Source organism: Syngnathus floridae, chromosome 5 (assembly GCF_059516105.1).
Source record: "Syngnathus floridae isolate MCC-2025c chromosome 5, RoL_Sflo_1.0, whole genome shotgun sequence".
NCBI classification, from domain to species: domain Eukaryota; kingdom Metazoa; phylum Chordata; class Actinopteri; order Syngnathiformes; family Syngnathidae; genus Syngnathus; species Syngnathus floridae.
Window position 1 is genome coordinate 8,575,739 of NC_142417.1, and position 25,853 is coordinate 8,601,591.

The following is a 25,853-nucleotide window of genomic DNA, read 5'->3' on the forward strand; positions in this document are numbered from 1 at the left end:
GGTGTTGAATATAGATCTGCTTTTGTCACTAATGTCACTCTTTGGGATTAGTGCTTCTCCAGTAGTCCCAAAAGGTTTGTAGCATTCTTTTTGGGACACCCCTTGTGACGCTCCATCCTTCCTCTTCTGCACCCCGCCTCTATTCCTTTCTTCCGTGTGACTGTAATCTGGGCCAGAGAGAACAAGGATGAGGATAAGTGAGGGAGTGAGGAGGCGGAACTGTCACCAGTGTTTCTGTTTGATCCGTACGGAACATCCACACAATGAAATGACAACCAGAACCTCAAAGAGTTTTGATTTACTGGAGGAGAGCTGAACTGAAGACTTTGGAATTTGGGGAATACTACGTTTTTTTTTGGGGATGCCATGGGGGGCTCCATCAGCCAGCACGAGAAGAATCCACCTCGCAAAATCAGCATGTAAGAGCCTTCATTGTCTTGTTGTACGCTTGATGAGGATGCTCAAGAATAGCCGAGTCACGGGAAGGATGCAGTTGATACCCGAGCGTCGACAGATGTGCAGTCTCATCTGATGACTTGTTTTTGAGCTTGTCACAAGATAGCAGAGGAACAAACCGGGCTGACGGTCATGCTTTCTGCATTAACACACCTTGTGATTGCTTCTCTTTTCAATGAGCATTTTTAAAAGCAGCCATTGATGATGAAATATGCATCGATTCAGATCTTCATTCCTGACTGTTAATCGTCCACGTTTTTGTTTATTTATGCGTGTGAGTATGATTGATTCCGCTGGTTTTAAAGCACTGAGGTCAAAACAGACACTAATACTGTTTGTCTTTTATCCTTCGTAACGATTATAATGAGTCATTTTGCTTTGTTGCAGCACAGCTAATCCCAGCAGTGCTTTTATCTAAAAAAAACACTGCTCACTCTTATGTCACATGTATTACGGACATTCTGTGTGTGGATTTAGTGATGGAGAGGGTAATTGCATTGCCTATAAAAATTCTTTAACCAAAACGAAATGCACATGAATGAGATATAAAAGTGAAATTATAAAGATTTATGGTAATGTTCTTTGATAATACTACAGTAGAGGATTTTTCCATTTTAGTGTTGTCAAATATGTGGGGAAAATGTCATCCAGAAATGGATTCTTAATTGAGCTAAATTTAGAATCCTACTAGATGAAGTGTAAAATCTTTAAAGTGCAACAGCAGAGCAGGAAGTGTTGCTTGACTTGCCGGGTGAATGCATGGCTGCACAGTCTGCATGATGCACTACAGTCTGCCAATTGTGTAGTCTGGTATTCCTGTTGTAGTCACCGATAAAAGCTCAGTGGTGTCTTTTTGCTTTGGAGCCCCCTTTTATAGCAGTTTGTGACATCACTCAGTTTTCTACAGTGGCTCTGAACTACACAAAATGGTTTTCATAGGAAGTAATAAGTCTTGTGGTACTTTTAATTTCCTCAGTATAAATTAGGTTTCTTGAAAGTTAATTTTGTCTGGCTGTAAGCATGTAACCAGAGGCGGCGCTACATATTCTTGAGCCACGTCCGCTGTCCACGGCCATATTAAGGGGTTGTCAGTTATTCTTTATTATGATATAATATTAAAGAATAACAATTAATTCCAATATTAGAATTAATAAGATAAACTCGGCTAAATGTTACTTTTTACCAGATTTGTTTTTGTTGATTTGAGAGGCTTCAGGCATGCATGTGTGCATGTGCACCTTATATTGCCACCCCTCAGTGCCCCCTTCCCACCCAATGAAAAATATCAGGCTTCATCCCTGACAGTAAATCTTTCTGCATTTGTAGATTGTGTGCTCGGTCAGTAATCTGTTATAGTTGATGGTGTTTTGTATAGTGGATGCCTTGATTTTATGTCCTCCTTGAATTTATTTCTGGTTCCACGGAAAGCGAGTACACCCACGGACTGGATGTGTACAATACAGCACGAAAAAATCGTAATTTACCCACTTTTTGAGAAGTATCCACCTGTATTTCATATTAATATGCATCAGCAAGGTTGCTTGTCAGATGGTTGACCTGAAGGTGGCGCTAGATGAAAGCTGGATCCACCTTTTCAGTTTGGCTGTGTGGGTGGGAAGATAGATGGCTGACATTTGCAAAGATTTGCCTATTCTCTGTGCACAGAAACATGCGAGCACCAAAATAATGATCTAATCCAGAATAGCATCTCCACAATGACTAATCTATCAGTCATTGATTGCTTCTTTATTATTAGCTCAGAATAAACACACATGTCAGTCACAGTGTGATGGATGATTAAGGGTGGGCATTCTTGCTGGATTACACAGTACACGTGACTTACTGGATGGTATATGCACAGTTCCTGTGATGCTGCTGAGTGAGAATACGCATGAGTGCTGCCTCCCCTCCCGTGAGCTATTTGTGGTCTTACGGTATTACATAAGAGCCATTCTGCTGCCTCCCTACATTTATTGCATTTTTTTTTTAGTTTAGAGAGAGGAAGCAGGACAACTCATGCTTTACGGTGTGTGTTTTATGCTAACAAAGCACATCCATCTGACATTGATGGTATTTTGTCATCTTTGCCCTCTCCTCATGACAGATTTGTCTTCTCAGATGTTGTCACTGGCAGTAAATTTAGTATTTGCCCCACTTTCAGAGGTGAAATAATACTAATCCATGCAATCCCATTTTTTGCAGACCCATCACAAACAGAGCAAGGCCCTTTTCTGTTTTCACCAAATTTCATTTACCGACCTACCTCATCATCTTCTTTTTGAATATTTTGTCTCATATTTATGATGTTAAACGTAATGCAATGGTTGTTCCTGTTCACATTGTTAATTATTTTAGCCTTTCTCTTTGTTGGTGTTTTTTTTTCTTCCAAGAGTAAGTTTCAGATGGTTTACTTTCGGTGTGTGCGTGCATGTGTGCAAGTGTTTGTGGCTGAGTGTGATGCAATAACGTAAAATCCACACCAGCCATGATCAGTATGATTAAGCAGGCAAGTTTGATTTTTTTTTGTCAGAGTTGTGCACTGATATTGTTAAATGTAGGTTTGCTTTATTGACATGTTTGCTGTCTGCCCTCGATGTGAACAATGGATCCTCTGTGGCTGTGTTCACACATCAGTGAAGGAAAAAAAAAGGACTTCATTAGCGGTTCGGACAGACCCCACTAGGGAAAGTTAGAGCGGTGTGGACCATGCCAATAATGCTAAAGCAAATATGTTTTACTATTTTTGAATTGTTGAAAACAATGTGAACATATACAAATGAGCAATGGCACAGAATATGCAATATTTTACTTGTGGTCTGAGGGTAGTATGGGTTTCGCTACCATGACGACCAGAGATTGAACAATGTAAGCCAGCGGGTGGCATTTTTTTTGCCGCTAGAATTTTTGGCCCAAATCTAAATTGCAAGAACTCATGAGCTTTTGACTTAAGCGCTCCATTGTGTGTCCTCAGATTGTTTCCTGAATTTTATTGCACCAAGGCATATATTTTACATTGAAAAATATTTCTGCACACCACACAACTAAAGTATCACGAAAAAATGTATCTAAACTGAAATAATGAAATCGGGAATCACCCTTTAGATTGTGAGCACCTACTATGGGAATGACATCAGAGAAATCTTCCTTGATGTCATGACATCACCATATCATCATTGCTTTTCTGTTTATGATTTCACTTTTGATCTGCTTGTTGAAAAAGTCCAACTTTTTACTTTTAAAGCTTTTCCGGCTACATTACACTTACTGTTTTCATGCAATAAAAGGCTTCACTGATTTTTTTTCTTTAACACTCCCACACACTGCCTCATTTCCTTGAGGCCAGATAAATAAAAAATAGAACTTGTTTCATGGTAGCTTGTGAGTGCAGTGGTATGCTATCGCATAAAAGATGTAAGCAGCCACATAGGCACACTAAAGTCTCATAAATTTAGATTTTACGTCTTTTGCATCCTGTTTGGTCGTCTGTTTCGAAGTAACTTGAGTCGGTCGTCTCGTGGCCTCATAAAACAGTAAGCTTTGCCTCTCGTCCTTCACAAGGAGGGGAGGAGGCTGCACAAGGAAGGGAGAGGCTGACTCCTGAGGAAGTCATGCAACCATGAGGGCGCAGCAGAGCAAGCTGCGTCTGTTTGACCAGCTGATCGTTCCTCCCAGTGAGAGGAGGGAAGGCAGGGAGGGGAGGAGTGACCACTGATGCTCCACTAATCTGCATCGGAGAGCAAAAGCAGACGACTGAAAGGGCAGCTGCGACGAGGAAAGACACCTTTTTTTTCTGCAGGCGATGGGCAGAACTCAAAGGAAGTGGTACATTGTGGAGAAAGCGTCAACGGCAGTTTATTTTTAGAAGCCTCCTTGTTTGAAAGAGGAAGACAAACTAATCGAGGAGAAAGAGGAACCCCAGAGGAAGTAACAGCAGCAGTGTTTTTTTTCTCTTTTTTGTTTACTCACAACCTTGTGCAGAGATGTCCTGGTTATCTCCTGTTCAGTGGGCCAAATGGACATGGTCAGCAGTGACGGGGGTCTCAGGAGATGACAACAATGACAAGTAAGAGGCTCACACTTGCAGTTGGGATGAAATAAAGTACATATTGAGGCAGATGAGCTACAGGTGGACTATAAATATTTGTTTTTTTGGTGGTAATGAGTTACCCGGACAGGTGGACACACAAGGTCCAAATGTACAAGTGGCCTAAAAGTAGATTCCTTGCATTTTTTTTTATCCTCTTCAGCTTTATGTGACTACTAGTACCTCTGTTATTATGTGAGGAAAACGAGAGGCAATCAGTTTGGTTGCAGAAAGTTGGGGGATGGTTGAGGGGGAGCCACAGTTTCCAATCCTTGAGGGGTTTTTTTTCCATCCACTTCCAGTTTCTAGGTAACCATTTAACATTGCAATCATTGGGGCCATCTCTGGGATGGGCTCCAATGTGAATGTGTGTGTGTGTGTGATGTGAGACTGGTGGGTTAGATGTGGATGGTGCAAGCTTGTATCAGAAGGGGCGCGGTTGGGTTTTGGCTCTGACAGCTCTGTTGCGAGTTCTGTTTTTCATTAGAGTGCGGGTGTTTTGATCTACTACTTACGTTCATGCATGGGCACACTTGCACTTTCCCACATCAACTCTTTCACTCCCACCACTGTTGAGGAAATTAATTCGGCCTCGCTGTCGAGGCAGCCAAAAGACTGCAAGTGTTTAGTGTGTGCGTGAATGTGGGGCAAAGGATGCAGGTGGTCTGCTCGGACGCTCTGCTTTACTTCCTCACCTCCCCCTCACTTCCCTTGAAATGAAATCATCTTGTTTAGTGGATGCCCCTTTTATTGTTTCTTGGTATTCCAAGAAGACCCTGAAAGCCAAGACCTAACTGTTAATACACTTAGCAATGAAAATTAGGTTTTTTTTGTGTGTGAGTTTCATTATGTAACAAAAGTAGAAAAGACTAATGATTTTACTTTTGATTTTTTTTTAGCTTTTGTTTTCTAGTTACATTCTAATAAATAGAGTTATGAGAAATATTGTGATATTGGCATTGCTAAAACTATCATCTATGGGCTTCTGCGCAGTTCTGTGATGAATAAGCCATTTGTTCCTTTTTATATCACAACCAACACTGCACAGCAAATAAAAACACATTTTTTTTCTCTGTATAGTTCAGACTCGGAAGGAAGCTACGAGACCCCAGAGGCAGAGTCTCCAGGTGTGGTGAAACTGCTGAGTCAACTGGACAACTCCACACTCACAGGTAATTATTTTAGCTGCTGCCCTTATAGCTCTACATTGTTTCATCCAGGTGGCACTTTTATTTTTAAAGTTGCTATTCCCCTCAATGTTTTGAGATTATGCAACTCCGTCTGATTGCTACTTACAGAGCAGCTAATGAATAAACATTTGATTATGTAAAAGGGTGACATCACTTTTTCCCTGACTCCATTAGACATTTCTGCATGTTTACTTCAACTGAAGAGAGTATCATGCAGATATAAAGATTTTTTTTTCTTAGGAGATATTAAGTGTACAAAATACAAATATATTTTCATAATATTAAATACGTTTAAAAAAATCCACTATATACAAGTGTTCATGAGCATTTTGAGTATTTATACTGACTGAGTCAATATGAATGTTCTGATTCTGTCCGTGCCTCATTTTCTCATCTCCTCCTTCAATTAGCTTAGAAAGGGCATTCAAGGCCGATGTTGACATTGTTGCTAGGCCTCCTGGTGCCGTGAACTCTGTCTGACTGGGTGGGGCTCTTCTTCAGCTGTTCCCTCTCAAAAGGGCGTGCGTGCCCGAGAGAGCCCCGATTCTGGGCTGCATATCAAGTCGCACATTAATGGCACCGTCTGCTGTGATATGCTGTTATTCTTTCACGACAGGTTGTTTTATTCTTAAATATAGTGTATACTGCACCATACACTTCTCTGTGTGGGTGTGGGGGGGGATATTTTTACTCGCATTCTGTTTTCCGCACTTGAGAAATATGACTCAACTCAGATGGTTCTGCTGTGGTCGTTAGCTTGCTGTTAACAGGATGTGAAGGCTCTCGGAGAGCGAGCCTGCAGCCATTTTAAGTGTTCTAACAGGAAAAAGAAGGAAGGGTCACCACTTCAGGGTGAAATGCCTGGATGACAAATAAAAACATTATAGTCGGTGGAGAAGTTTGTGGTTTTCTCATCAGTGACCATAACCTAACAAATAATATTCCCCCAAAAAATTATAAAAATGATAATGCTCATAAAGCGTTATTGTTTAGATATAGCAATATAACATGTTTCCTAAATATTGTAAACAGCTCTCGTACTGTTTTCTCTCTCTTTGTTATAGACAAATTTGTCGACAAGAATTTTAGCCAGGATGAGGTTGACGCTCTAAACAACCTGACTGGCTCGTCCCCCAACAACAACAGCTTTGGTCTGAACCAGAACCTCAATCTGACTTTGACACCGAAGACCTCATACCAGTCAAACGCCGCATCGCCAGCGCAACGACCTCCATCTCTACCAGTCCGCTCCCCGCTGAACACGCCGGATCCTTCAGAGGTGGATGATGAGGCGCCTGTCATCTCCAACCTGAGCCCAGACTCAAACTTGAACCCGGGCCATGACCTCCCCACGCATCATGACTTGCTCAATGGCAATGTGAACTCCCATAAGGCAAAACCGGCCTGCTACCAGGAGGGAAGTGCTGTCGACATTATCACGTGAGTAAGAAAAATAGAAATGCTCACATTGTACCCATTTCCAGTTACTGTAGACTCCTCCAGCTGGGCTCTGTGACTCACATTTTTCAAGCTGCACAAACACAGCTTTGTCTCGGATGGCTGAAGGGAACAACAGTCAATGCACGTTATTGTGCGCACTGAACCTGAGCCCATCAAAGTGTGTAGTAATTGCTTTTTTTGTGTAGCTCTGAATGTTTGTTAGATTCAGCAGCTGATTGGACACTTCATTAGGTACACATGCACACTCAAACAAGAAGTAGACTTGAACAATATCCATCCATCGAGCTTCTCATTGGTTGTTCTGTTGAAGTTGAAGGGCCTCTGCACATAAACGTATATGTTACATAACATTAATTCTATTATGTTTTTTTTTAATACAGTCAGTCTTTTTGCACGTGCAATGAGAGAATAAAACCGTACTTCCTGTATCACTTCTATCCAGAGACCTTATTGCGTATTTCAATTAGTAAAGAACATTGAAATGTCCCATTATTGTGACAGAATTAGTGATGTGAAAACGGTCATTTTTCAGAGTGATGTTCACTTGGTGGATACTCACATGAGCAATTAACACATGCAGGGCTTTGTAATTGGATGAGTGGATGTTGTTTTGCTTATTATGGACTCCAGAGGATAGCGTGTTATTTATCTATTTATTTATTTTTGTTACTTGGTTTACATGCATATATCGCTTAGATTTTGTGAAGTTTTGATCATCCAGAGTGAAGAACTACCATCACAGGCCCTGTTTATGCTCATTTGCATACGTAGTAAAGGGCGTGAAGTGGGAGGGGCTTGAAGCTCCCACCATGTGCCGCCAATTGCATATTGATTGAAATGTATGAAAAAAAACAATTTGCATGGATTCCTGTGTGCGTACGCATTCATAAAGCTCTGCAAGTGACCATGTGCCGTATTTTGAAAGATTAGCCAGTTTTTGTACTGAGGCCCTTGGAGTCTCTAAAGGCAGACTCCACCCTGGATAGTTACCAGTCAATCACAACACTCACGCATTCAAGAAAGGGGGCAAGCATCCACGTCATACACCATTATTGAGTGGCAACTGAGTGCATGCTGCTGACATGCAAGTCAGGCAAGTGAACTTCTATGCTGTCATAGTAACTACTGACAGAAATTTGGCTTGTGTAGGTGTCTAGTATTAAGTAGCAATTGCTTATCTTGTGTGGCACAATTTTAGATGCTCCATGTAGAAATCAAACCAAATGCCTTCCTGCAGGATTCCAAAAGACTGAAGCTATTGACACATAAGATGATTTATGCTTATATAAAGTTTTATAATTGTGTGTACATTTTGAAGTTATTGACCTAAGTCTTTGGTAGCGTTTCAGTGATCTTGACACTTTGGTGTTTTCCTTTATATATGTAGATTGTCTCCCTCTTGTGGTTTGACTGTGTAGTGCGTCTGCTAAAAAAAACTTTCCTCCCCATAAAAAATATCACTAATAATTCTTCGTGATGTACGTGCATGTATGTGTCCAATACAGAAATAAGATTTAAATCAGTTCAAGTTTGACATGACATCTGCACTACACAGCCACAAGAGGGAGACACTCTACAGGTTAAACGAGTGGATAGTTATGAAAAATATTATGGGAGAATGTCTTATTGTGTTTTGAAGAGTATTCACTTTAATTTCACATTTTATTTTTGTTTAACTATTTACTAAACTTGCTTGAGCTATTGTGACGGGCTTGTCATTCCATATAATATTCAGGAGATGTTTTTTTTTTAATCTGACACTATTAATCCTCGCAACTGAGCATTTTCAGCCGAGCACATAACATCTGAGAAATTGCTGGGCCATCCTTTTTGTTTATGTTGACTCTACTTTTCTTGTTGTTCATGTTCAGTAACTCATGTAAAGTGAAGTCCGAGCAGCCGACACAAAAGAACCTCAGTGGCCAGGTGAGGATGGATGTGTTTCGTCGCATCATCACAAGGACGCTGTATTAATTTTGTATTACTAACCGTTTACTTTTAAGGCTGATCGAGGCGACCATGCCACTGATGAGGAGAAGTTGGCCAGTAGCACATGTGTCAAAGCAGACAAGGACCAAAGCGGTGAGGAAATCAATTATCAGTTATCAGCATTCAGTTGTTCTTCCATCTTTTATTTATCCTCCTGTAGATGTAATGAGCAGTTGTCCCAATACTTTTGTATTGACACATAACTCAAGTAATGTCACTATTGTCCCAGGACCAGATAGCTCTTGTAGTTTAGTCAACACGCTTCAAAGCAATCTCTCGACCAAATCCAGGGAGAAGGTCATTAGTCCTTCCTGTTACACATACAGCCAATGTAAATGATTAACGGGGGCTACCATGTTGTGTTGCACCAACATGCTGTTAGTCATGTGACTGTACAGTGCAGTCTGCGCTTATCTGCATGAGAAGACAAACAAGACGTGTCTTGCCATGTAAACATACTTTCTCAGAAGTTAACATGGAAATGAACTCTTTGTTTGGACTAGTAACAAAACCCAGCACTTTTCAAGAATGCTGAATATCGTTTAAACCTATTCCCAGTAAATCATGCCAATACTTTTCACTTGCAGGGATCTAGTTCTCATATTAAATTATGTCTTTCAGACCAAATCTGCCACGAGTCTTGCACACCGGAAGAACCAGACAGCTGCACACTGGTGAGAACTGCACTTAATGTATATAATTTAATTATTGCAGAATTTATCAGTAAATCACATGATCTTAAATGCAAGAGTCTTGCTGCAATACACTCCACAAAGATGGCCAAAGATGGCCACACTTCCACTTGTACCTTAAATCTGCAACACAATGACATGTGTCTCATGGTGGCCACGGAGTTCCTTGGATTATGATTATCATCTGGGAGATTAGGTTGGGCCTTTTTTAATCCCAAGGAAGGGCAGAGACTGCATGGGGGGGGATAAAGGCTGAGAGGTGAGCAAGGTTTTGAAAAAAAAAGAGCCGTTTAGTTTTGTTGATAGTAAAAAGTCGTTTCTTCAAGTTCCTTTTTTTTGCCCTTTCTCTGACGTATCCAAATAATGGCATTTGAAATCTGTCTTCTCTCTCGGTTCATGATACAGCATATTCTTGTCTTAAGCAACTGTTTTTTTCGCCTTCCTCCCTTAGCACAAAGAAGACTCAAGTCAGTGGAAGAACAAATCAGGAGGAAGTAGCATGCAGAAAACGGGAAGTGAGGTCCTGGACTCCATCTGCATCAATGAGAAGGAGAAAGAAGCTGTTCTAACGCTCATCAGAGAGGAGGTACCAACTTTTAACATTACAAACAGTAATTGATCACATTCCATTTCTGATCACACCTAATGACTCTTTTCTTAGATCATCACTAAAGAGACTGAAGTGAACGACTGGAAGAGGAAGTATGACGACAGCAGACAGGAAGTCAATGAGATGAGGTGAAGATGATCACAGAGACAGACAAACCCAGACAGACAGACGATGACTGTGTTTTGTGATTTTACAGAAAGATTGTTGCCGAGTATGAAAAGACAATTGCTCAGATGATTGGTGAGTAGGCCCAAACTGTCTTGACAGTCATTCGTATGAGCTGCTACTAGATTGACTGATCTCAATGATTCCGTCGTCCCTCAGAGGATGAGCAGAGGAACAGCCTGAGCTCCCAGAAGGCTCTGCATGCTGTAACCATGGAGAAAGATGCGGCGCTGACAGACCTAAACTCAGTGGAACGCTCCTTGTCTGACATTTTTCGGCGCTATGAGAACCTGAAGAGTACCCTTGATGGCTTTAAGAAAGTAAATGCTCTTGTTTCTCCACCTATCTGTCCATTTTTGTAACTCAAAACATCCAGGAGGTTTGTCCTGCAGAAGAAAGCATTTAACAATGCCACAAATTTGTGTCTCAGGAATTTGGTTTCTCGGTTATAGCAATGAGTCATTTGTGCTCACCAGTTTTTGGAAAGTGAGTCGTGATTGGTTGTGAGGGCTCAGGTCACGCACAGCAGATGAAGAAGGGCGTGAGACGGGAAGAACATTAAAAAAAAAGTCAAATGTGTCATGGTCGCTTCCTCTGCAGAATGAAGAGGCGCTGAAGAAATGTGCTCAGGAGTATCTGGCCAGAGTCAAGCAGGAGGAACAGAGATACCAGACACTCAAAGTCCATGCAGAGGAAAAGCTCGACAAGTAGGTACCATTAACAACTCTGAGAGGTTGCTGCTGAAAATATGACGGCTATTCTTTTTCGTGTTCCGGCTCCATTCAGGGCCAATGAGGAGATCGCTCAGGTGCGCACAAAGGCGGCCTCCGAGAGCTTGGCACTGAACGCCAGCTTGAGAAAGGAGCAAATGAAGAACGAGTCACTGGAACAAACCCTGCAGCAGAAGGTAAGCCGGCCTGAACGCCATCTTTCTCTTTGCTAAATGAGCACATTGTCATTCCGTCCCATTTGTGCGACAGAATGAAGAGATTGAGGAGCTCACAAAGATCTGTGACGAGCTCATTGCCAAAATGGGCACCGGTGCCTGAGACAAGACGTCACTGAGCTGAAGCTACCGATGACTTTTCACACGTAGTCGTCTGTTTCGATTGCAATTTGTGGATCCCTCGTGCTTTTGGAAATCCTGCCAGCAAACAATAACAACGATGTGCTTATGGCTGGACTGAAATTCCCAGCCGCTTAACGGCGTAAATGTTATCCAACTCTCCCTGCATGGCGTCATCAAATTTAAGGCAGGCCGAAGTCACTTTTGACTCATATGCTCAGAAAAACTTAAAAAAGGTTTATTTTATGTTAAGAGCAATTTGATTTATTCCTCAAATAATGGAATCGTGTGGCATCAGATGATCGCCATGGTTGCACAACAAGAGAGATTGAGTCATTTCGGTGGACTAAAGCGCCTGAATGGCGGAATCCCCTTTTGCTTAAAAAAATTCTACAACTTCACTACAGCATTAAGATTGCACAGCTTTTAATCATAGAAAATAAAAACAGACAATCAATGACTCTCCATGCAGATTATATAAAGACTGACATTGTATTTTCTTTCAAGTAATGTTTATGGTAAAAATCAGAATAGCACCCAGCCAGACATTGGGACTGAAACAGCAAATATTAAATTCCTCTAACAACTGTGGGTGGGGAAGGCCAAGTACCAGCTGCTTTTTTTTTTTTTTTTTTTTAACAATCCCATTCTAATCATATTTCCCATCTGTGAACCATGTGTTTTAGTTCATGCCACGCTTTTCACACTTTTAAAAAGAAATGTGAATGCAATGTGAATCTACAAGAAGCACCTACTACATGAAATGAGATTCATTTAAATAAAAAGACCAACCAGAACTTTACCCAGATAACACAAACCCACCACAAGTATACGGAAGGATATATACCACATTGATTTCATTACATTGCTCCATTATGTCAAATCTTGAGTCGAGCTCTTGCAGCCTTTCAATGTACTGATGCACTTTTGCTTAAATAAATAACAGATGTCACTTTTCTGTAATGTCAAGCTATTTATTAAGGCATTCCTTGGCGCAGTCATGTGTTGTCAGTATGTGTCAGTATGTATAATACACCACAGCGTTGCCCTCCCAACCAGTGACGTAGCATTCTATTGGTCAGGACCTCCATAGACGTTTGAATCTCAAGTTCGTTGGAACATTCACCTTTGAAAACCATCACTCGGTCCACAACAAGCAAAACTGTGTTGAAGCTTGTTCTGCTAAGTCAATTAGCGCAGTCTTTTGGCTGTGCAGCATAAATTGAGATTAAAGAGATTAGACTGTAATGCTTCTTCGCCAATGTCCGAAGCGTCCAACTTGGACATCCCCCCCGTTGCTCTCGCTGCTTTGTCTCATCCATTCGCTCTCTGGACCCATCGCCTGCTGCCATGAAGGCTCCTTTTGTCCTGCTGCTGGTGCTCTCTCTGGCCAGCCACAGTAAGTTTTGATCACACATGCCAATGTTCCTTAGTGGGCTTGCCAAGAGGTAAAATAAATTAACATTTGTCATTGGAAGTTTAGCTCAAGACTTTTGGGTAATATCTTTTTATTGAACAACATGCCGTTTCGGGGGATGCCCCACAAATACTCGATAGGGTTTAAATCTGTAAACATGCTTGACCAGTTTGTGATCATGTGTCAAAGTGAGACTGCATGCTTAGTTTGAAATCAGGTGTTCTTCCCTGTTCTGTCTGCAAAGGCGGTGCCCTCAAATGCCACACATGTGCAGCATCCAGCGAGGATGACTGTAACAAACAAGGCTCCGCCTCCTGCCCGCAGTATGCTGATGCCTGCGCCACCATCACCGGACCCCGTCAGTACAATACACACATACACATCTGAAAAGTTAGGCTGAGTTTCTGAGTTATGAATGTTGTACTTAACTATGGTATTTTTTTTTTTGAGGGGCCCAATCAGATTTCAGCTTACATGTGCTGCCATGTCAGTCTAGTTTGGCCAGGAACTTCAGAATAAGTGTGCTGGCCTATGTTACTTAGACTATTTTAGCAATTAGACTTTTTTTTAACCAACTAGATCTCAAATTTCATCAGGTAAGTGAACAGTAGTAATCAACACCCATAAACACAGGAAATGTAATGATTGGTATCTGTGGTGAGTATGATGCATCTGTGTCCTCCTTTAGAGAATCTTGAACTGGCAACTTTGTGCGACTTCTCTTACAGACACAGTGCTCAAGTCGTGCACCTACAAGGCTTTTTGTGACAAAGCTCACGGCAGCAACTCTGGAGCCAAGATGGAGTGTTGTTATGGCGACAACTGTAACGGCCCGCACAGGAGCCACAGTCAAGGAGACCAGCACCACAGTGGCGCGGCAGCCCGAACTTGCAGCCCCGTCCTGCTGCTCAGTGCCGTGCTCCTGCGTCTAGCCGTTAGCTACGTGTAAACACTCAGACGCCACTGTTTATTGTATTCGCCTACAGTAATTCTCTTTTATTACATGATCCATCAGTTCAACCCCCAGCTGTTTCTACAGTGCCCCACTGAGATTTTTACAACCTCTTGAATGTTAGGATGAGCTGCTGCATTCCTCTGGTTAGGCATTTGAAGAGTGTGGTGAATAAAAAAGTTGTTATTTTTAATGACAGCCTTTCAAGCCTAGTTGGTTCATTGTTACCACCACAAGGTTGTTTTCACTCACAGTTGTTGGGCTCTTTGGATTTTAATTTTGAGCACACAATAAGATTATGTTGGATTTTTGTAATAGTCTATTACCCCTGCCTTTTGCTGTTGACCAGTTTAGGGTGTTCCTGCCACGGTGAGGACTGTCAGTTTGGAGAATATATAAGATTTCGCATTAATAGTTCCCAAGAAAAACATCTCATAAACCCAATTCCAAACCAGCTGCAGTCTTGAGTTGATAATGAATAAGTGGATGTTTTTTTTCTTCATAATATTGCTGTCATACTGTGTATAGTGCTTTAATTGTTTTTGTCTTGTGTCAGCTTGTGTAAATAAACAATTTAGTGACAACCATACTTTTCTACACGTGACTACATAATGCATATTGTGACATTTACAGTTCAACTCCTGATGCAGAAAGGCCTGAGGACAGTGATGTGGACAGTCAAAGACATGCAGGAGAGACAATTAAAGCTTCCGTGGAAACTTGAAGGATGCAACATCAACTTGAAGTGACAGGATATGAAATCAGCGAGGTGGATCTGTGGCTCCAATCTGGTCATATGATGTGCTGTCACTTCCTCTTAGCGTTGAGCTCTTTGCTAAAGATGAGCTTTAGTCCAACCCCGGCACGTAGCCCGCATCAGATGTGTACAAACGATCAAAGGTGTAATTCGAGAGTGTTTTGAAGAGCGTTTTAACCTCATGACTCAATCTTTCATCATCCCATTGTGTGCTCAGGGATGAAACCTGAATCACACATTTCAAAGTATACAAGCCGCAAATTTAATGTATTTTTGACGCAAGTTTCTTTATATGTTTATTTATCTTTCAGTGTCTTCATATATTGCATTTAAGTTTGACCTATGAAAGTTTACACAATACAGATTTTTTCCATACATTATAATTTAGAACTTTACCCTCAATTCATAAATATCACTAAATAAATAATAATATTAAGAATAATTTGCTGATTTATTATTTCAAAGTTCTATGCTAGACAATTAAATCAGAGTCAATTTAGAATCTGCACAAAAATCATGTAAAACGTTTGCTTGCCTCTGCTGTTAAAAATCGTAGTGAAAATTAGTTGACCAGTGTAACTGGGCCAAAATATTTACAACGAACATATTTTTCACCCTTTTTTTTTTTTGCCTTTGACGTATAGTGACAAGCAGAACAAGCACGTGCTCTTCCACTAGATGGCAGAAGCTTTGTACACATTTGTTTATCCATTTGTGATTTGTATTTAGTTGAGTGCTGGCAGCTTTTTTTTTATTCCCAATGTATAATAAATGACTTGGCTGCAGGTTGGGAAACACTGGAGTGTGTTTGTGCTTGACCTACTTGGGGAGCGTCAACAAACGAGCATGCACATCGTGCACACTTAGTCAACTTCCATCACAACTAAAACTGCAGAATGCGGTTATACGGATTACATTATCCAGTGGAAATGCACACAATTTAGTCGAAATGTGTCTGCTAAGTTCCTCACATTGAGGAGGGCAAAAGAGTAGGCGAGGAGGAGGAGGAGGCGGGGGATCACATCCGGGGCTGGTTTTATTCTAATAACGAACCTCCAACCCGGAAAAACTGCTAAGAAGCAGACTTTTCTGTTATCGATCACACTGACAAATAAGCAGGGCGGGCAGGCGTCCTCTGGTGCACGCTGGACCTCCAAAAAGTTCTTTTTAAAACTTGTTGGCTTCCGTCATGTAGGTCTACTGGTGTCGTCGCAAGTGTGTTTCGTAGCGGTCCTGGGAGCTGGTTGTGTTGGGGCAAGAGTCTGCGAGGCGGGTAAGTCCATACAATGGAACGAATACATTGGCATTACTCGTACGAGTGTTTGCGCACATGCATGCATGGATGCGTGCGTTTAGCATTGGTCGACACGAACATGTCAGGTGTCGCTGAATACAGTCTGCGTACTGGCGTTCAAAGTTTTAATCATCATCATTACCACAAGTGCCACCACCATCATCATCATTATGATCACTATCATCATCGTCACGTTGTGCATGCATGCGCTAACTCAACTTGTAGTTCCTGTTAGCACGCCGCACATTTATTGCGACTTCACTGGCAACTCATGCCAATGTTCATGGGAAATCAAGTTGGCACGTCGATTGACGCTATAGATAAAGCACTTTGGACTATTTTAAAGTTGCAGCTACATTGGAACAATTTGGAGAAAGGCCATTTTCTGTCCCAAGTGCCCCAGTGCACACAGCAAGGTCACAAAGCAATGATTGGATGAAGGAACTCCAGTGCTCTGGCCTATCTCCGAATTTAAGTTCAAATTTGTATTATGCACCCCTCTAAATGTATTATGAACCCCTCATTAATGTATTCACCACTTTCTGATTAATATTGCATTTGTGGAATATGGATTAAGCAGCAAAATTCACCTGTTTTTATCCATCTCATGGGGCAGCCTTTTTGTCCTTTTGACTGCCAATGACATCACAGTGCCTAAGGGCTCAGGGAATAAAAATGGCTCACCTGTTTTCTGAGTTTGGCCAAGTGCTATTTGCAAACTGATGCCAACCAACTGTTTCGGGGAATTGCCGTTTCACTCAAATATGACTTCTTTTCGAGTAACAACTTGTAATTATTAATTTACTAAACAAAGCACTTCAGTTACGTGGTGTCTTAGTATGAAATATAGGGGGCGCTATGCAAAAGGAGTAACTGCAGTAGATGAGAGATGAAGAAAAGTTGGTTGGCTAGATTCCACTGTGCATACAGGGTGGTCAGTTTGTATTTTGGGGTGGATGCGGCCATTCAATTGGGACACAGACCCTCTCGGTTCACACCAATGACCTTTGACCTCTCAAATATTCTTATGAGGTGGACAAACATTCCCAGACCCCCGCCAAAATCTTGTCAGAAGAGTAGAACAAAAACAAGATAGAGGAAAAAGTTACCTTTTGCTGATAAATGCGCTAATCAATTAAGCCTCAATGAAGTGCGAATAGTTTGCATTTTTCACAACAAGATTTGAGTTGCATTTTAGCGTGTCTCTGTTTTCATTGCATCACCTTTGGGCTTTCCTGATTTTGTTTTTATTAGTCCCAGACTTTGATGAGGTCACATGTGCTTCCAGTCAGTAGTCTCACTAAATCTAAGGAGAGGTTCAACAAGTCCTTAAATAAAACAGATGTTTGTGGCTATTATCACTGTTTAGATGAAATATATGTGTCATTCCCCGCATTGACCAAAAATGCCACAACTTCTTCCCTGTTCCTCCCCTTAATGGTTGAACCAGATGTTTTATGATCCTAAAATCTTGTGTGTATTTATGTTTCATGTGTGCCAATGTCCTTGTGTGTCTGACTCCTGCATTGCCATTTTCCTTTTTGGGCTGTTTTTCTGTCCCAGGCTTTGAATATTTTGAGTGTCATTTGAGAAACATTGAAGGAGCATATTCATGAAGCTATTTGTGGAAATGTTGATAGTTGGTGTCTTCTAACCAGATTGAAAGCAAGACTATTCCTTTAGCATGCCATTTATTCTTGATTGTGTATCTCATGTACTAATTAGCAATAACATAAGGTACATTTGGTTTAACAATTTAATTAAATGCGATACATTATAAATTCAGTCTTAACAAATAAAATAATGCTCAGTTTGATATTGTAAGATGTTTTGTCTCGCATGACATGGAGCACTCTTTGGACTATTTTGTCCCTCTCTTTTATTACAGTCAATTTTTGCATAAATGAAAACATTCCCACGGTTGTATTTTCGTATAAGTCTTTTTTTTTCCCCTTGATTTTCTGATTCATATTTTGTTCCATGAAATATGAAGTATTTAGTAAAAGCCACCCGTTTTTATCCATGTCAGGGGGGTGGACATTTTGCCACTTGCTGTCGACTGAAAACGACAAAACAGTGCCTTAGGGCTCAGCTTGCGAATGTCACATGACCAAACCCAGAAAACAGATGAGCCAAATGCAATATTAATCAGAATAACATGTTCAAAGCAGTTGGGGGCACATAGAATTTTTTGTACAGATTTTTTTTGTGACTTGAGTTCCTCTTTAGAGAGGATGACAACATTAGTAAGGAATCAACTCCTGCCACTCATTTGACTCAGTCCTAAAAACTGTATTTGTGTGTTGGTTGCGTGAGTGAGCGCATAACATTGGCTGGATCCTATTGTGTGCTTAACACCATTAAATATCTTCGGCATACCAACATCTGGAGATGAATAACTCGCTGATTCACATGCATAGCATGGTCTTAATGAATACATTTTAGCATCTATGCGCACCCACCCATGCCACCACTACCACCATCAGCGCCAGCCTGGTGTCTAGCCAGTGGAAATGTGTGCAGATCTGGAGTGCACGCTGTAATTTTTGGCTTTGGTGGAGGGCCTCAGCTTCGCTCAGCCTCAAGCACGTCACATGAAAAACTGCTGAGTGGGAGATGCTCGCTGTCTCGCTTCCTGTGTGTGTATGTGTGTGTGAGCTAGAAACCGAGGCCTACTTTTATTATAAATGCATCTCCCTCGAGTCTTCTTCTTTACACGAATCTCGATTGAATGTGTGTGTGTGTGTCATCCAGTGACATGTGATAGCGGCAGCATGCCGTACATGGACCGACTGAACCGCGTGTGTGGATTCCTGGATATCGAAGAGAAAGAGAACAGTTGCCGTTTCCAGAGGCGTTACTTCATCCTGGACACTCAGGGGAATGCTTTGCTATGGTACATGGACAACCCTCAGGTACTTTGTGCATCACTGCATGACGCAACACACTTGTACAAACAGTAAAAGGAAATGATCAATATGAGCCCGAGTAACCTTGGACTGTGATCCCATGACGTGCGTGTCTGTGTGTTTGTCATTCAGAACCTGCCCAGTGGAGCAAGCTTTGTTGGAAGCGTGAGACTAACCTATATCTCCAAGGTAAACCACCACTGTGGGAATTTGAAATATGCTCAGTCGTCTCTAAATAAGGTAGACCTGCACAATTGAATCATAACCATTACAATAGTGGTAACAAACAAAAATAAAATGTTGCTGTGCAACAGTTAATCGATGAATCGACAACTAATTGGTTATCAAATGAACTGGCAACTATTCTGATACTAAATCTGCAATATTTCAACCTCTCAACAGTAAATATTTCCGAATTATTAACTTTGGGTTGAATCAAAATGAAAACATTTGCTAACACGTGTTAAGTGTTTAGTGTTACGTTTGGAAATGTTCTATTTTCTTGCATGTTACCGATCAAATTATGAACAGATGACGGTGTTTATTCTTTTTGTAAGGATGGAACGTTTGCTACTGGACGCCAATTGAGAGTATGTTGCTATACCTAATGAAATGGCCAGTCAGTAACCAGAAATGGCCTTCGTGCAGTACACCATGATCAGAAACAGTCTGATCTATCTGCAGCTGAAACTAATGGTCACATGCAGAGTTGAGATGCAGCAGAGTTGCTGACGAATTCCAGATGTTGACTTCGGCACAGATAATCGCATCTGGCCTCTGTGCTGACAGCTTCTCTCTGGACGGTCACACTCAGAGATATGAACTCTAGAATTACTTCTTTTACTTTTTTAAAGTGTAAAATGATGGGCAAATGGTGAACCGTTCTATTTTGCTTGACCAGATTGAAATACAGTTTCATTCAAGTAGTTATTAAATGTCCCCTGTTTTTCTGCTAAGTTTATAAGTGAGCATTACTTTAGTCAAACTAGATGAATTTATCGTTTCTGTGTGGGCGACTGGTGGTTTTGTGTTCTGTGACTTTAGAACAGGGTGTTAAAACCTCAAATTCATTGCTGCTTTGCCTTCACAATCCTAATCTTCTCTTTTACTGGGTGCAAAACCTTTTACAGTTTATAGAAGAGCAGGCCATAGAATAGCTTTTGGAACCCCCGCTCAAGAATCCTGCGTTTGTAAGGTTGAGTTGTAATGCATTTTATTTAGAAGCAGGTATTTTATGGAGAATAAAAGACAACACTATGCAAATTATATTTAACAATATAGATGAATGCTTTTGCTGAGTGTGGCTTTCATTGAAACGTATTCTCCGAACCCAAATGATGCATGCGTGACAATGACATTCAGTCTGGTCTACTTTCCTGTCAGGTAAATGAAGCTACTGGGAAGCAGAAGCCAAAGACAGAGTTCTGCTTTGGTGAGTCCGCAGGGAAACACTGAGTCATAGTCGCACACTATTATTTATACATGTGCTAAACTGAGATAAAGAGGTAATTGCTGGGAGGTATGGAACTGCTGTTGATGTTTTTTGTTTTTTTTTGTCTGCCCCACAGTCATCAATGCAGTATCCCGAAGGTACTTCCTCCAAGCCAATGACGCGACAGACATGAAGGACTGGGTCACTGCTCTCAACCAGGCCAGCAAGATCACCGTGAGTGTGAAGCACAGCAAAATACCACATTAGTCTTTTTTTTTTTTTTTAAAGAGCTTCTCCAGTGACCTTTTTCAGGCTTGAGGAATTTATCGTGATTTTTGTACCAACCTTGCTTAGTCGTCTTTTGAAATGCTAATAAGGTTTCAACTGCTTGTTTTTGGTATTATTGCACTTCAGTCACAACATATTGCTTGCTCTTCATTGTTCATTCCTACCCGTGTTGAAAACAGTGGTTATGCCAGTTGCCTCTTCAGCTCAAACCAGTTTGTTCATTTGTCTGACAGCTCTGCTATTAGCAAAGCATTTCAACTGCCACACTGAATGCTTTTCTTTTGCTATGCCAATTCTCGCTACATCTGCAAACGCAGCACGAGTTTAGAGTCGACTCCCGAGACTAATAAATCACATTTTGCCATATAGTGTTTAATTTGCAGAGATTGAATTAGATTAATTAAATTTAAATTAAATAAATTAAATTAAAAACAATTAAATTAATTAAAATTAAATTAATCTTTGATTTATGGGGATTTTGTTTTTTTACCGTGAAACACCATTAATGTGTGTTTACCGTGATATAAAAGACGCTCAGTCTAATCCAATAGTTATACAGTATAGTAAATTATACTAAAAGTTGTGCTGAGAGAGCTTTGCTTCTTTCATTTGGTAAAATGAGGTTAGCAAAACATTTTCATTTTTTTTATGATGCCCAAAAGAAAATTGCTGAAGAGAATCAATTCTTGGGGTTGAATTCACCATCAGCAGCTTTATGAACTATTTAAGCAATATTTTAAGTTGCATTTTTACACAATTAGTTTTCCTATAAATTAAAAATGAAATTTTTAGTCAACTTCTACTCCACTGCAAACAGTTGCAGATTGGACAGGTGTACCTAATGTTGTGACTCATGCATTGCAATCAAATGTACTCCCTGTGTGTGTTTATATGTTTCAAAGTGACATCATTATAATTATTTACTCCTTAGGTTCCTAAGACTGGTGCTGCACCTGCAAGATCCGACGTGGCCTCAGTTATCAGTGACACTTCCCGAGTGGGGAAGCAGCAAGCATATAAGACAGAGATCCACGGAGGCGTGGTAGTGCACACACCCATCCTGGTAAAATGGCCCGACCTTAAAACTACAACTTGTATGTTAGCAAATACTTTCCGCGTGTCATTATGGATGAGTCAAACACGCGCTGCCCAAAAGCATGTGCTGATAACACGCGGTTGTTTTAATGACACCATCATTACGTTGCAGAATGAGAGCGTCAAGCCTGATGTGCTGAGGTTCGGTTACTGTGTCAAACAAGGCAATGTTGTGAGTATACTTTTTTTTTTTTTTTTTTTAACTACGTTTGAATACAGGCACTGCATGAGGAACTGACATGTCATGTGGTGTTTGTTTCAGAGAAAAAGCTGGAAGAGACGCTTTTTTACCCTCGATAACAATGCGGTCAGTTACTACAAGTCAGAGATGGTAAGAGGACAAACATGCGCTGGTTCTCGCAAATCTATCCTTGGTCTGCTTACCTCTGTTGTGCATGTGTGTGTGTGTGTGTATCAGGACAAAGAGCCTCTGCGAGCCATTCCCCTCAGGGACATTCAGAAAGTTCATGAATGTCTCGTCAAATCGGGGTGAGTCAGTGTGACCGCAGAGTCCAACTCGCTCTCTCTCGCCGCCCTTCTCACGTGCTTGTAATAGATTATAAACACATGCAGTATGTGCTCAGCCAGATAATGCTCTCGGTCATCTTGTCAAGTGTTTTGTACCATAAACGCACTAGAACCGCTTTTTGGCATCATTTTTAACATCCTGTGTTGGAATGATAATACTCTTGTATTTCTATTGACTTGGATCCTAAAGTTGTTATTGCTACTTTTGGACCTAACTACTTGGTGAACCACTAAACTCTACAAATCCCCTCCCTTGTGAAAGTTTATGAGAACAAAATACAAATAAGACAAATATGGAAATATTTATAATATCATGCAACAATTTGTTTCCATAAGTGAGCTCCTGCAGAGAGACAATCTGTTTGAGATCATCACCGGATCCCGAACTTTCTACATACAGGTAAACGTCCGATTGGACCACATAATTACTGTATTGCGTTCAGGCAAAATTGAAAATGTCTCGACCACCAAGAAGTAGTTTTGTGCAGAAGTCAGGCAGGTGTTTGGAGATGTTTTCTTGCCACGCTTCGCCACTGAAGTGCAGCACAAACTCAGTTTTTAGGATCTTGCGAGGATTGTTTTTGTGAAGCAACCGCAGCCATCTGTTACCATAACAACAAAAACATCCTGTTGATTCCTCCCCAAGGGAGGACAGCTGAAAGAAATGGCCAGCATAAGCACATTTGTTTTTGTGCTGGAAATAGAGACATGTGTAGTCAGTCAAATGAAAGAACAGATAAGAACTATTTATTTTACCCCAAATCTGAGCATTGTTCGTGTTAAACTGCGAATAAATCTGAACCAAAATTCCATGACATTGTATTATGTGTTTTTAATTGACATGACATGTGGCCTTTTCTGTCCATAGACAGACTCTCCAGAGGATATGCATGGTTGGATCAGGGACATTGAGATGAAGATTCAGGATTTCAGAGGCCCTAGCAAGGTAACGCCATCTTTCCACAATTTGCCTCTTCCGAGTAGTTTTTTTTTTCTTTTTTTCCCCCCACACACACATTTATGGCTTTGATTATATGTATGCTTGTGTGCAATCTCTTGTCTACAGATGTAATCAAGTGTTTCTATGATGGGAAGATATTCCATCTGTTCTCTGACATTTGTAATAAGATCATTGTAGAATTCAAATTACACCCGACGAGCTGTCAGCAGCACAGCGGTTTGTGTGGGTTTGGCTTAAAAATGAAGGCCACTCATTGCCGTAATCTGCCTCATCCCTGGTGAAGGGTCTGTGCTTTTTGTTCTCCAGTGACAATCGAAAGCTTCCACGAGCCTTAGTAATGGGATTTTTGTGTTGTTTTTCCCGTGACAGGGATTTTCATTTAAAAGAGCTTCATCTCTCTATCGGAGTCACAATGCTTCGGCGAGTCGAAGCCACCAAGTCATCGAGCAGCGGCCGACTCTGGTCAAGTCGAGCTCCGTGGCACCGGGCTGGCAGCCGTGGACGCCTATCCCTGCGAACGAGGCGTCCATCTTGGATGCGGACGACAACGACAGTGCTTTCAGCACCGTGCCCACATTGGCCTCACTCTCCTCCTCCTCCAACTCTTCCTCCACGTCCTCCTCCTCCAACTCTCTCTCCACCCTAAACCCGTGCCCCGGTATGTCTATTAGTGGATTGGGCATCCTCACGACATCCGGGGACGTGGCATGCGGGCGTCGGAGGCACCGTTCGCAGCCTCAGTCTCACACAGGCTGCATGTTCCCCTTTAGCCTGGATGATGACAGCATCCGCACCACTGATGTCTAGGTTCTGTGGGTTCTATGTGGTTCTTGTTTGGCTATTTGACTGGTCATTGTGGTATATCCCCCTACTAACAAGGTGACCCTGTGTCAATGTTATGACTAGCAATGAGGGCCCCCAGCTAGTCATCTCAATGTGTTGCAGATGATCTGGGAGCCAAGAGGAACAGTAGCGTTGAATTGTGAGAGGGCTTAAAAAAAAAAAAAAAAAAAAAGGATTCTGTTGTTGGTTTGTGCAACTTCCTCAAAAACTTGAACTTTGATTGTTGGACTGCAGGGCTACAAATGGCACATGCATTTAACCAATTGCACTTGTCTTCAATTTGACCTTCTCTGCAGAAAAAAAAAAATGCTAGATGTTGTCAGCATGTACTGTATATTTTAGTAGTTCACAGGCCTCCTCTTTTAGCATTCTTTCCGTGATAGTGTGACGCAGCGATTGTCGGCATTCGACAAGCATTTCCTGACCACAAATGAGACAAGTGAAAGTGTTCAGTCAACTTCAATCTTAAGAAAACAAAGTTCCCACAACAGTGTAGATTGAAACATCAGCCATTGCTAAGCAGGAAGTGGTGATGCCGTAATAAATAATACAGCCGCTCCATATGGTACTTGATGAAGAATACATAATATAGATGAGCCGTTCAGAGGTTTCTAAATGTGACCCACCCCCTTCCCTGCAGCATTATGGGGGTGTAAATGCTGCCGTTTCTTTTAATTTATTAGCAATTTTGCACTTCTTTGTTTTTTAATCCTTTTTATATGCTTAACCACTTTCAAAACTTCCTCGAAGATGTCTCAAATAGTTTGTTGTAACACCTGAGGCTTCAACTCGTGCTTGAATGCTTTGCTCACTCGTTTGTCTGCACATGTTGGTTTTCCTTCTTTTATAATAAATATTTTATATTTGTCTTATAACGTACAGTGCTGTACTTTACACATTCGTTTTATGAGCCCTAGCTGGAGGCACGTCCATGCAGTACATCGCTTTGTCCAATAGGTGTCATCTTTTGTCTTTTGGGCTCCAGGTGTAATTTTTTTTGCTGATTTAGTAGGCAAAATGGAACATTTGGGGGGGGGTTAAAAAAAAGAGTTACTTTTACTATTGGGCACCATGGGACTCTTTAAATATATCGACTGTTTTGGTATCTACCGTAAGGCCACACATTCTTAGTTAGCACTTGAAGCTTTTGTTTTTTCTTTCTCAGGGCCATCATGCCTCGAGGCCAACTCGTTTGCACTTTCACCCCCGTCGTGTCAGACATGCACATGCTGATGACACAAAGACAACCATGCGCGTGGGTCCAGTTAAGGCCAAACACTTGTGATAAGTGAAATGTTTCACACGTCCAGTGCAGAGGCCCATTAGGTAAAGCGCCTAAAACCATGTCCTGACCTCTGACCATGTGCTCGGCAGCGGACACGAGGGCTTCTGAACGTTAAATGTCTCAAAAGAACAGTTTAAATCGTGTTGGCTAATGCCCCGAGTGCCTGTAAAATGTCAGCTGGCTGTGCTGAAATGACTTTTCAGTCTGGTAAAGACAGACCTCCCTAAGGTTAGTTTGAGTGAAATCTAGGCAGAAAGACGGATGATGGGAGTTGGACCGTTCAAGTTTGTTCCAACAGGATGTGATAGTCATTATTTGGACATTTAGCTATCTCTCGTTTCCTAAAAATGTACAGTATGAGAAATGAGCCCCTCTCATT

General features: G+C 41.3%; 3 protein-coding genes across 6 annotated transcripts; all 3 read left to right on the forward strand.

Annotated features, from left to right (window-relative positions):
- Window positions 1-164: 164 nt before the first annotated feature.
- LOC148397944 (transforming acidic coiled-coil-containing protein 1-like) lies at window positions 165-12,676 on the forward strand. 2 transcript variants are annotated; one of them, XM_088377446.1, is made up of 13 exons: window positions 165-419; window positions 5,621-5,712; window positions 6,795-7,170; window positions 9,063-9,117; window positions 9,195-9,273; window positions 9,802-9,854; window positions 10,324-10,458; window positions 10,534-10,610; window positions 10,679-10,722; window positions 10,807-10,967; window positions 11,248-11,354; window positions 11,434-11,554; window positions 11,628-12,676. In XM_088377446.1, the coding sequence occupies exons 1-13, from the start codon at window positions 367-369 to the stop codon at window positions 11,694-11,696; spliced, it is 1,422 nt and encodes a 473-aa protein (XP_088233572.1). In that variant the 5' UTR covers window positions 165-366; the 3' UTR covers window positions 11,697-12,676. The 2 variants fall into 2 exon arrangements, with proteins under 2 accessions (XP_088233572.1, XP_088233571.1); XM_088377445.1 differs by lacking the exon at window positions 165-419 and adding an exon at window positions 3,772-4,519.
- A 267-nt stretch (window positions 12,677-12,943) lies between these two features.
- Window positions 12,944-14,671, forward strand: LOC148397945 (uncharacterized). Of its 2 annotated transcripts, none has more exons than XM_088377452.1 (3): window positions 12,944-13,112; window positions 13,375-13,488; window positions 13,859-14,671. In XM_088377452.1, the coding sequence occupies exons 1-3, from the start codon at window positions 13,064-13,066 to the stop codon at window positions 14,077-14,079; spliced, it is 384 nt and encodes a 127-aa protein (XP_088233578.1). In that variant the 5' UTR covers window positions 12,944-13,063; the 3' UTR covers window positions 14,080-14,671. The 2 variants fall into 2 exon arrangements, with proteins under 2 accessions (XP_088233578.1, XP_088233577.1); XM_088377451.1 differs by having other exon boundaries at window positions 12,965-13,112; window positions 13,348-13,488.
- Window positions 14,672-15,841: 1,170 nt separating this feature from the next.
- On the forward strand, window positions 15,842-25,068 carry plekha2 (pleckstrin homology domain containing A2). 2 transcript variants are annotated; one of them, XM_088377449.1, is made up of 12 exons: window positions 15,849-16,112; window positions 18,888-19,048; window positions 19,175-19,231; window positions 20,426-20,474; window positions 20,611-20,708; window positions 21,694-21,825; window positions 21,970-22,029; window positions 22,120-22,188; window positions 22,276-22,346; window positions 22,722-22,785; window positions 23,254-23,331; window positions 23,716-25,068. In XM_088377449.1, exons 2-12 carry the CDS (start codon window positions 18,908-18,910, stop codon window positions 24,151-24,153), a joined length of 1,257 nt encoding a protein of 418 aa, XP_088233575.1. In that variant the 5' UTR covers window positions 15,849-16,112; window positions 18,888-18,907; the 3' UTR covers window positions 24,154-25,068. The 2 variants fall into 2 exon arrangements, with proteins under 2 accessions (XP_088233574.1, XP_088233575.1); XM_088377448.1 differs by having other exon boundaries at window positions 15,842-16,112; window positions 21,694-22,029.
- Window positions 25,069-25,853: the final 785 nt, after the last annotated feature.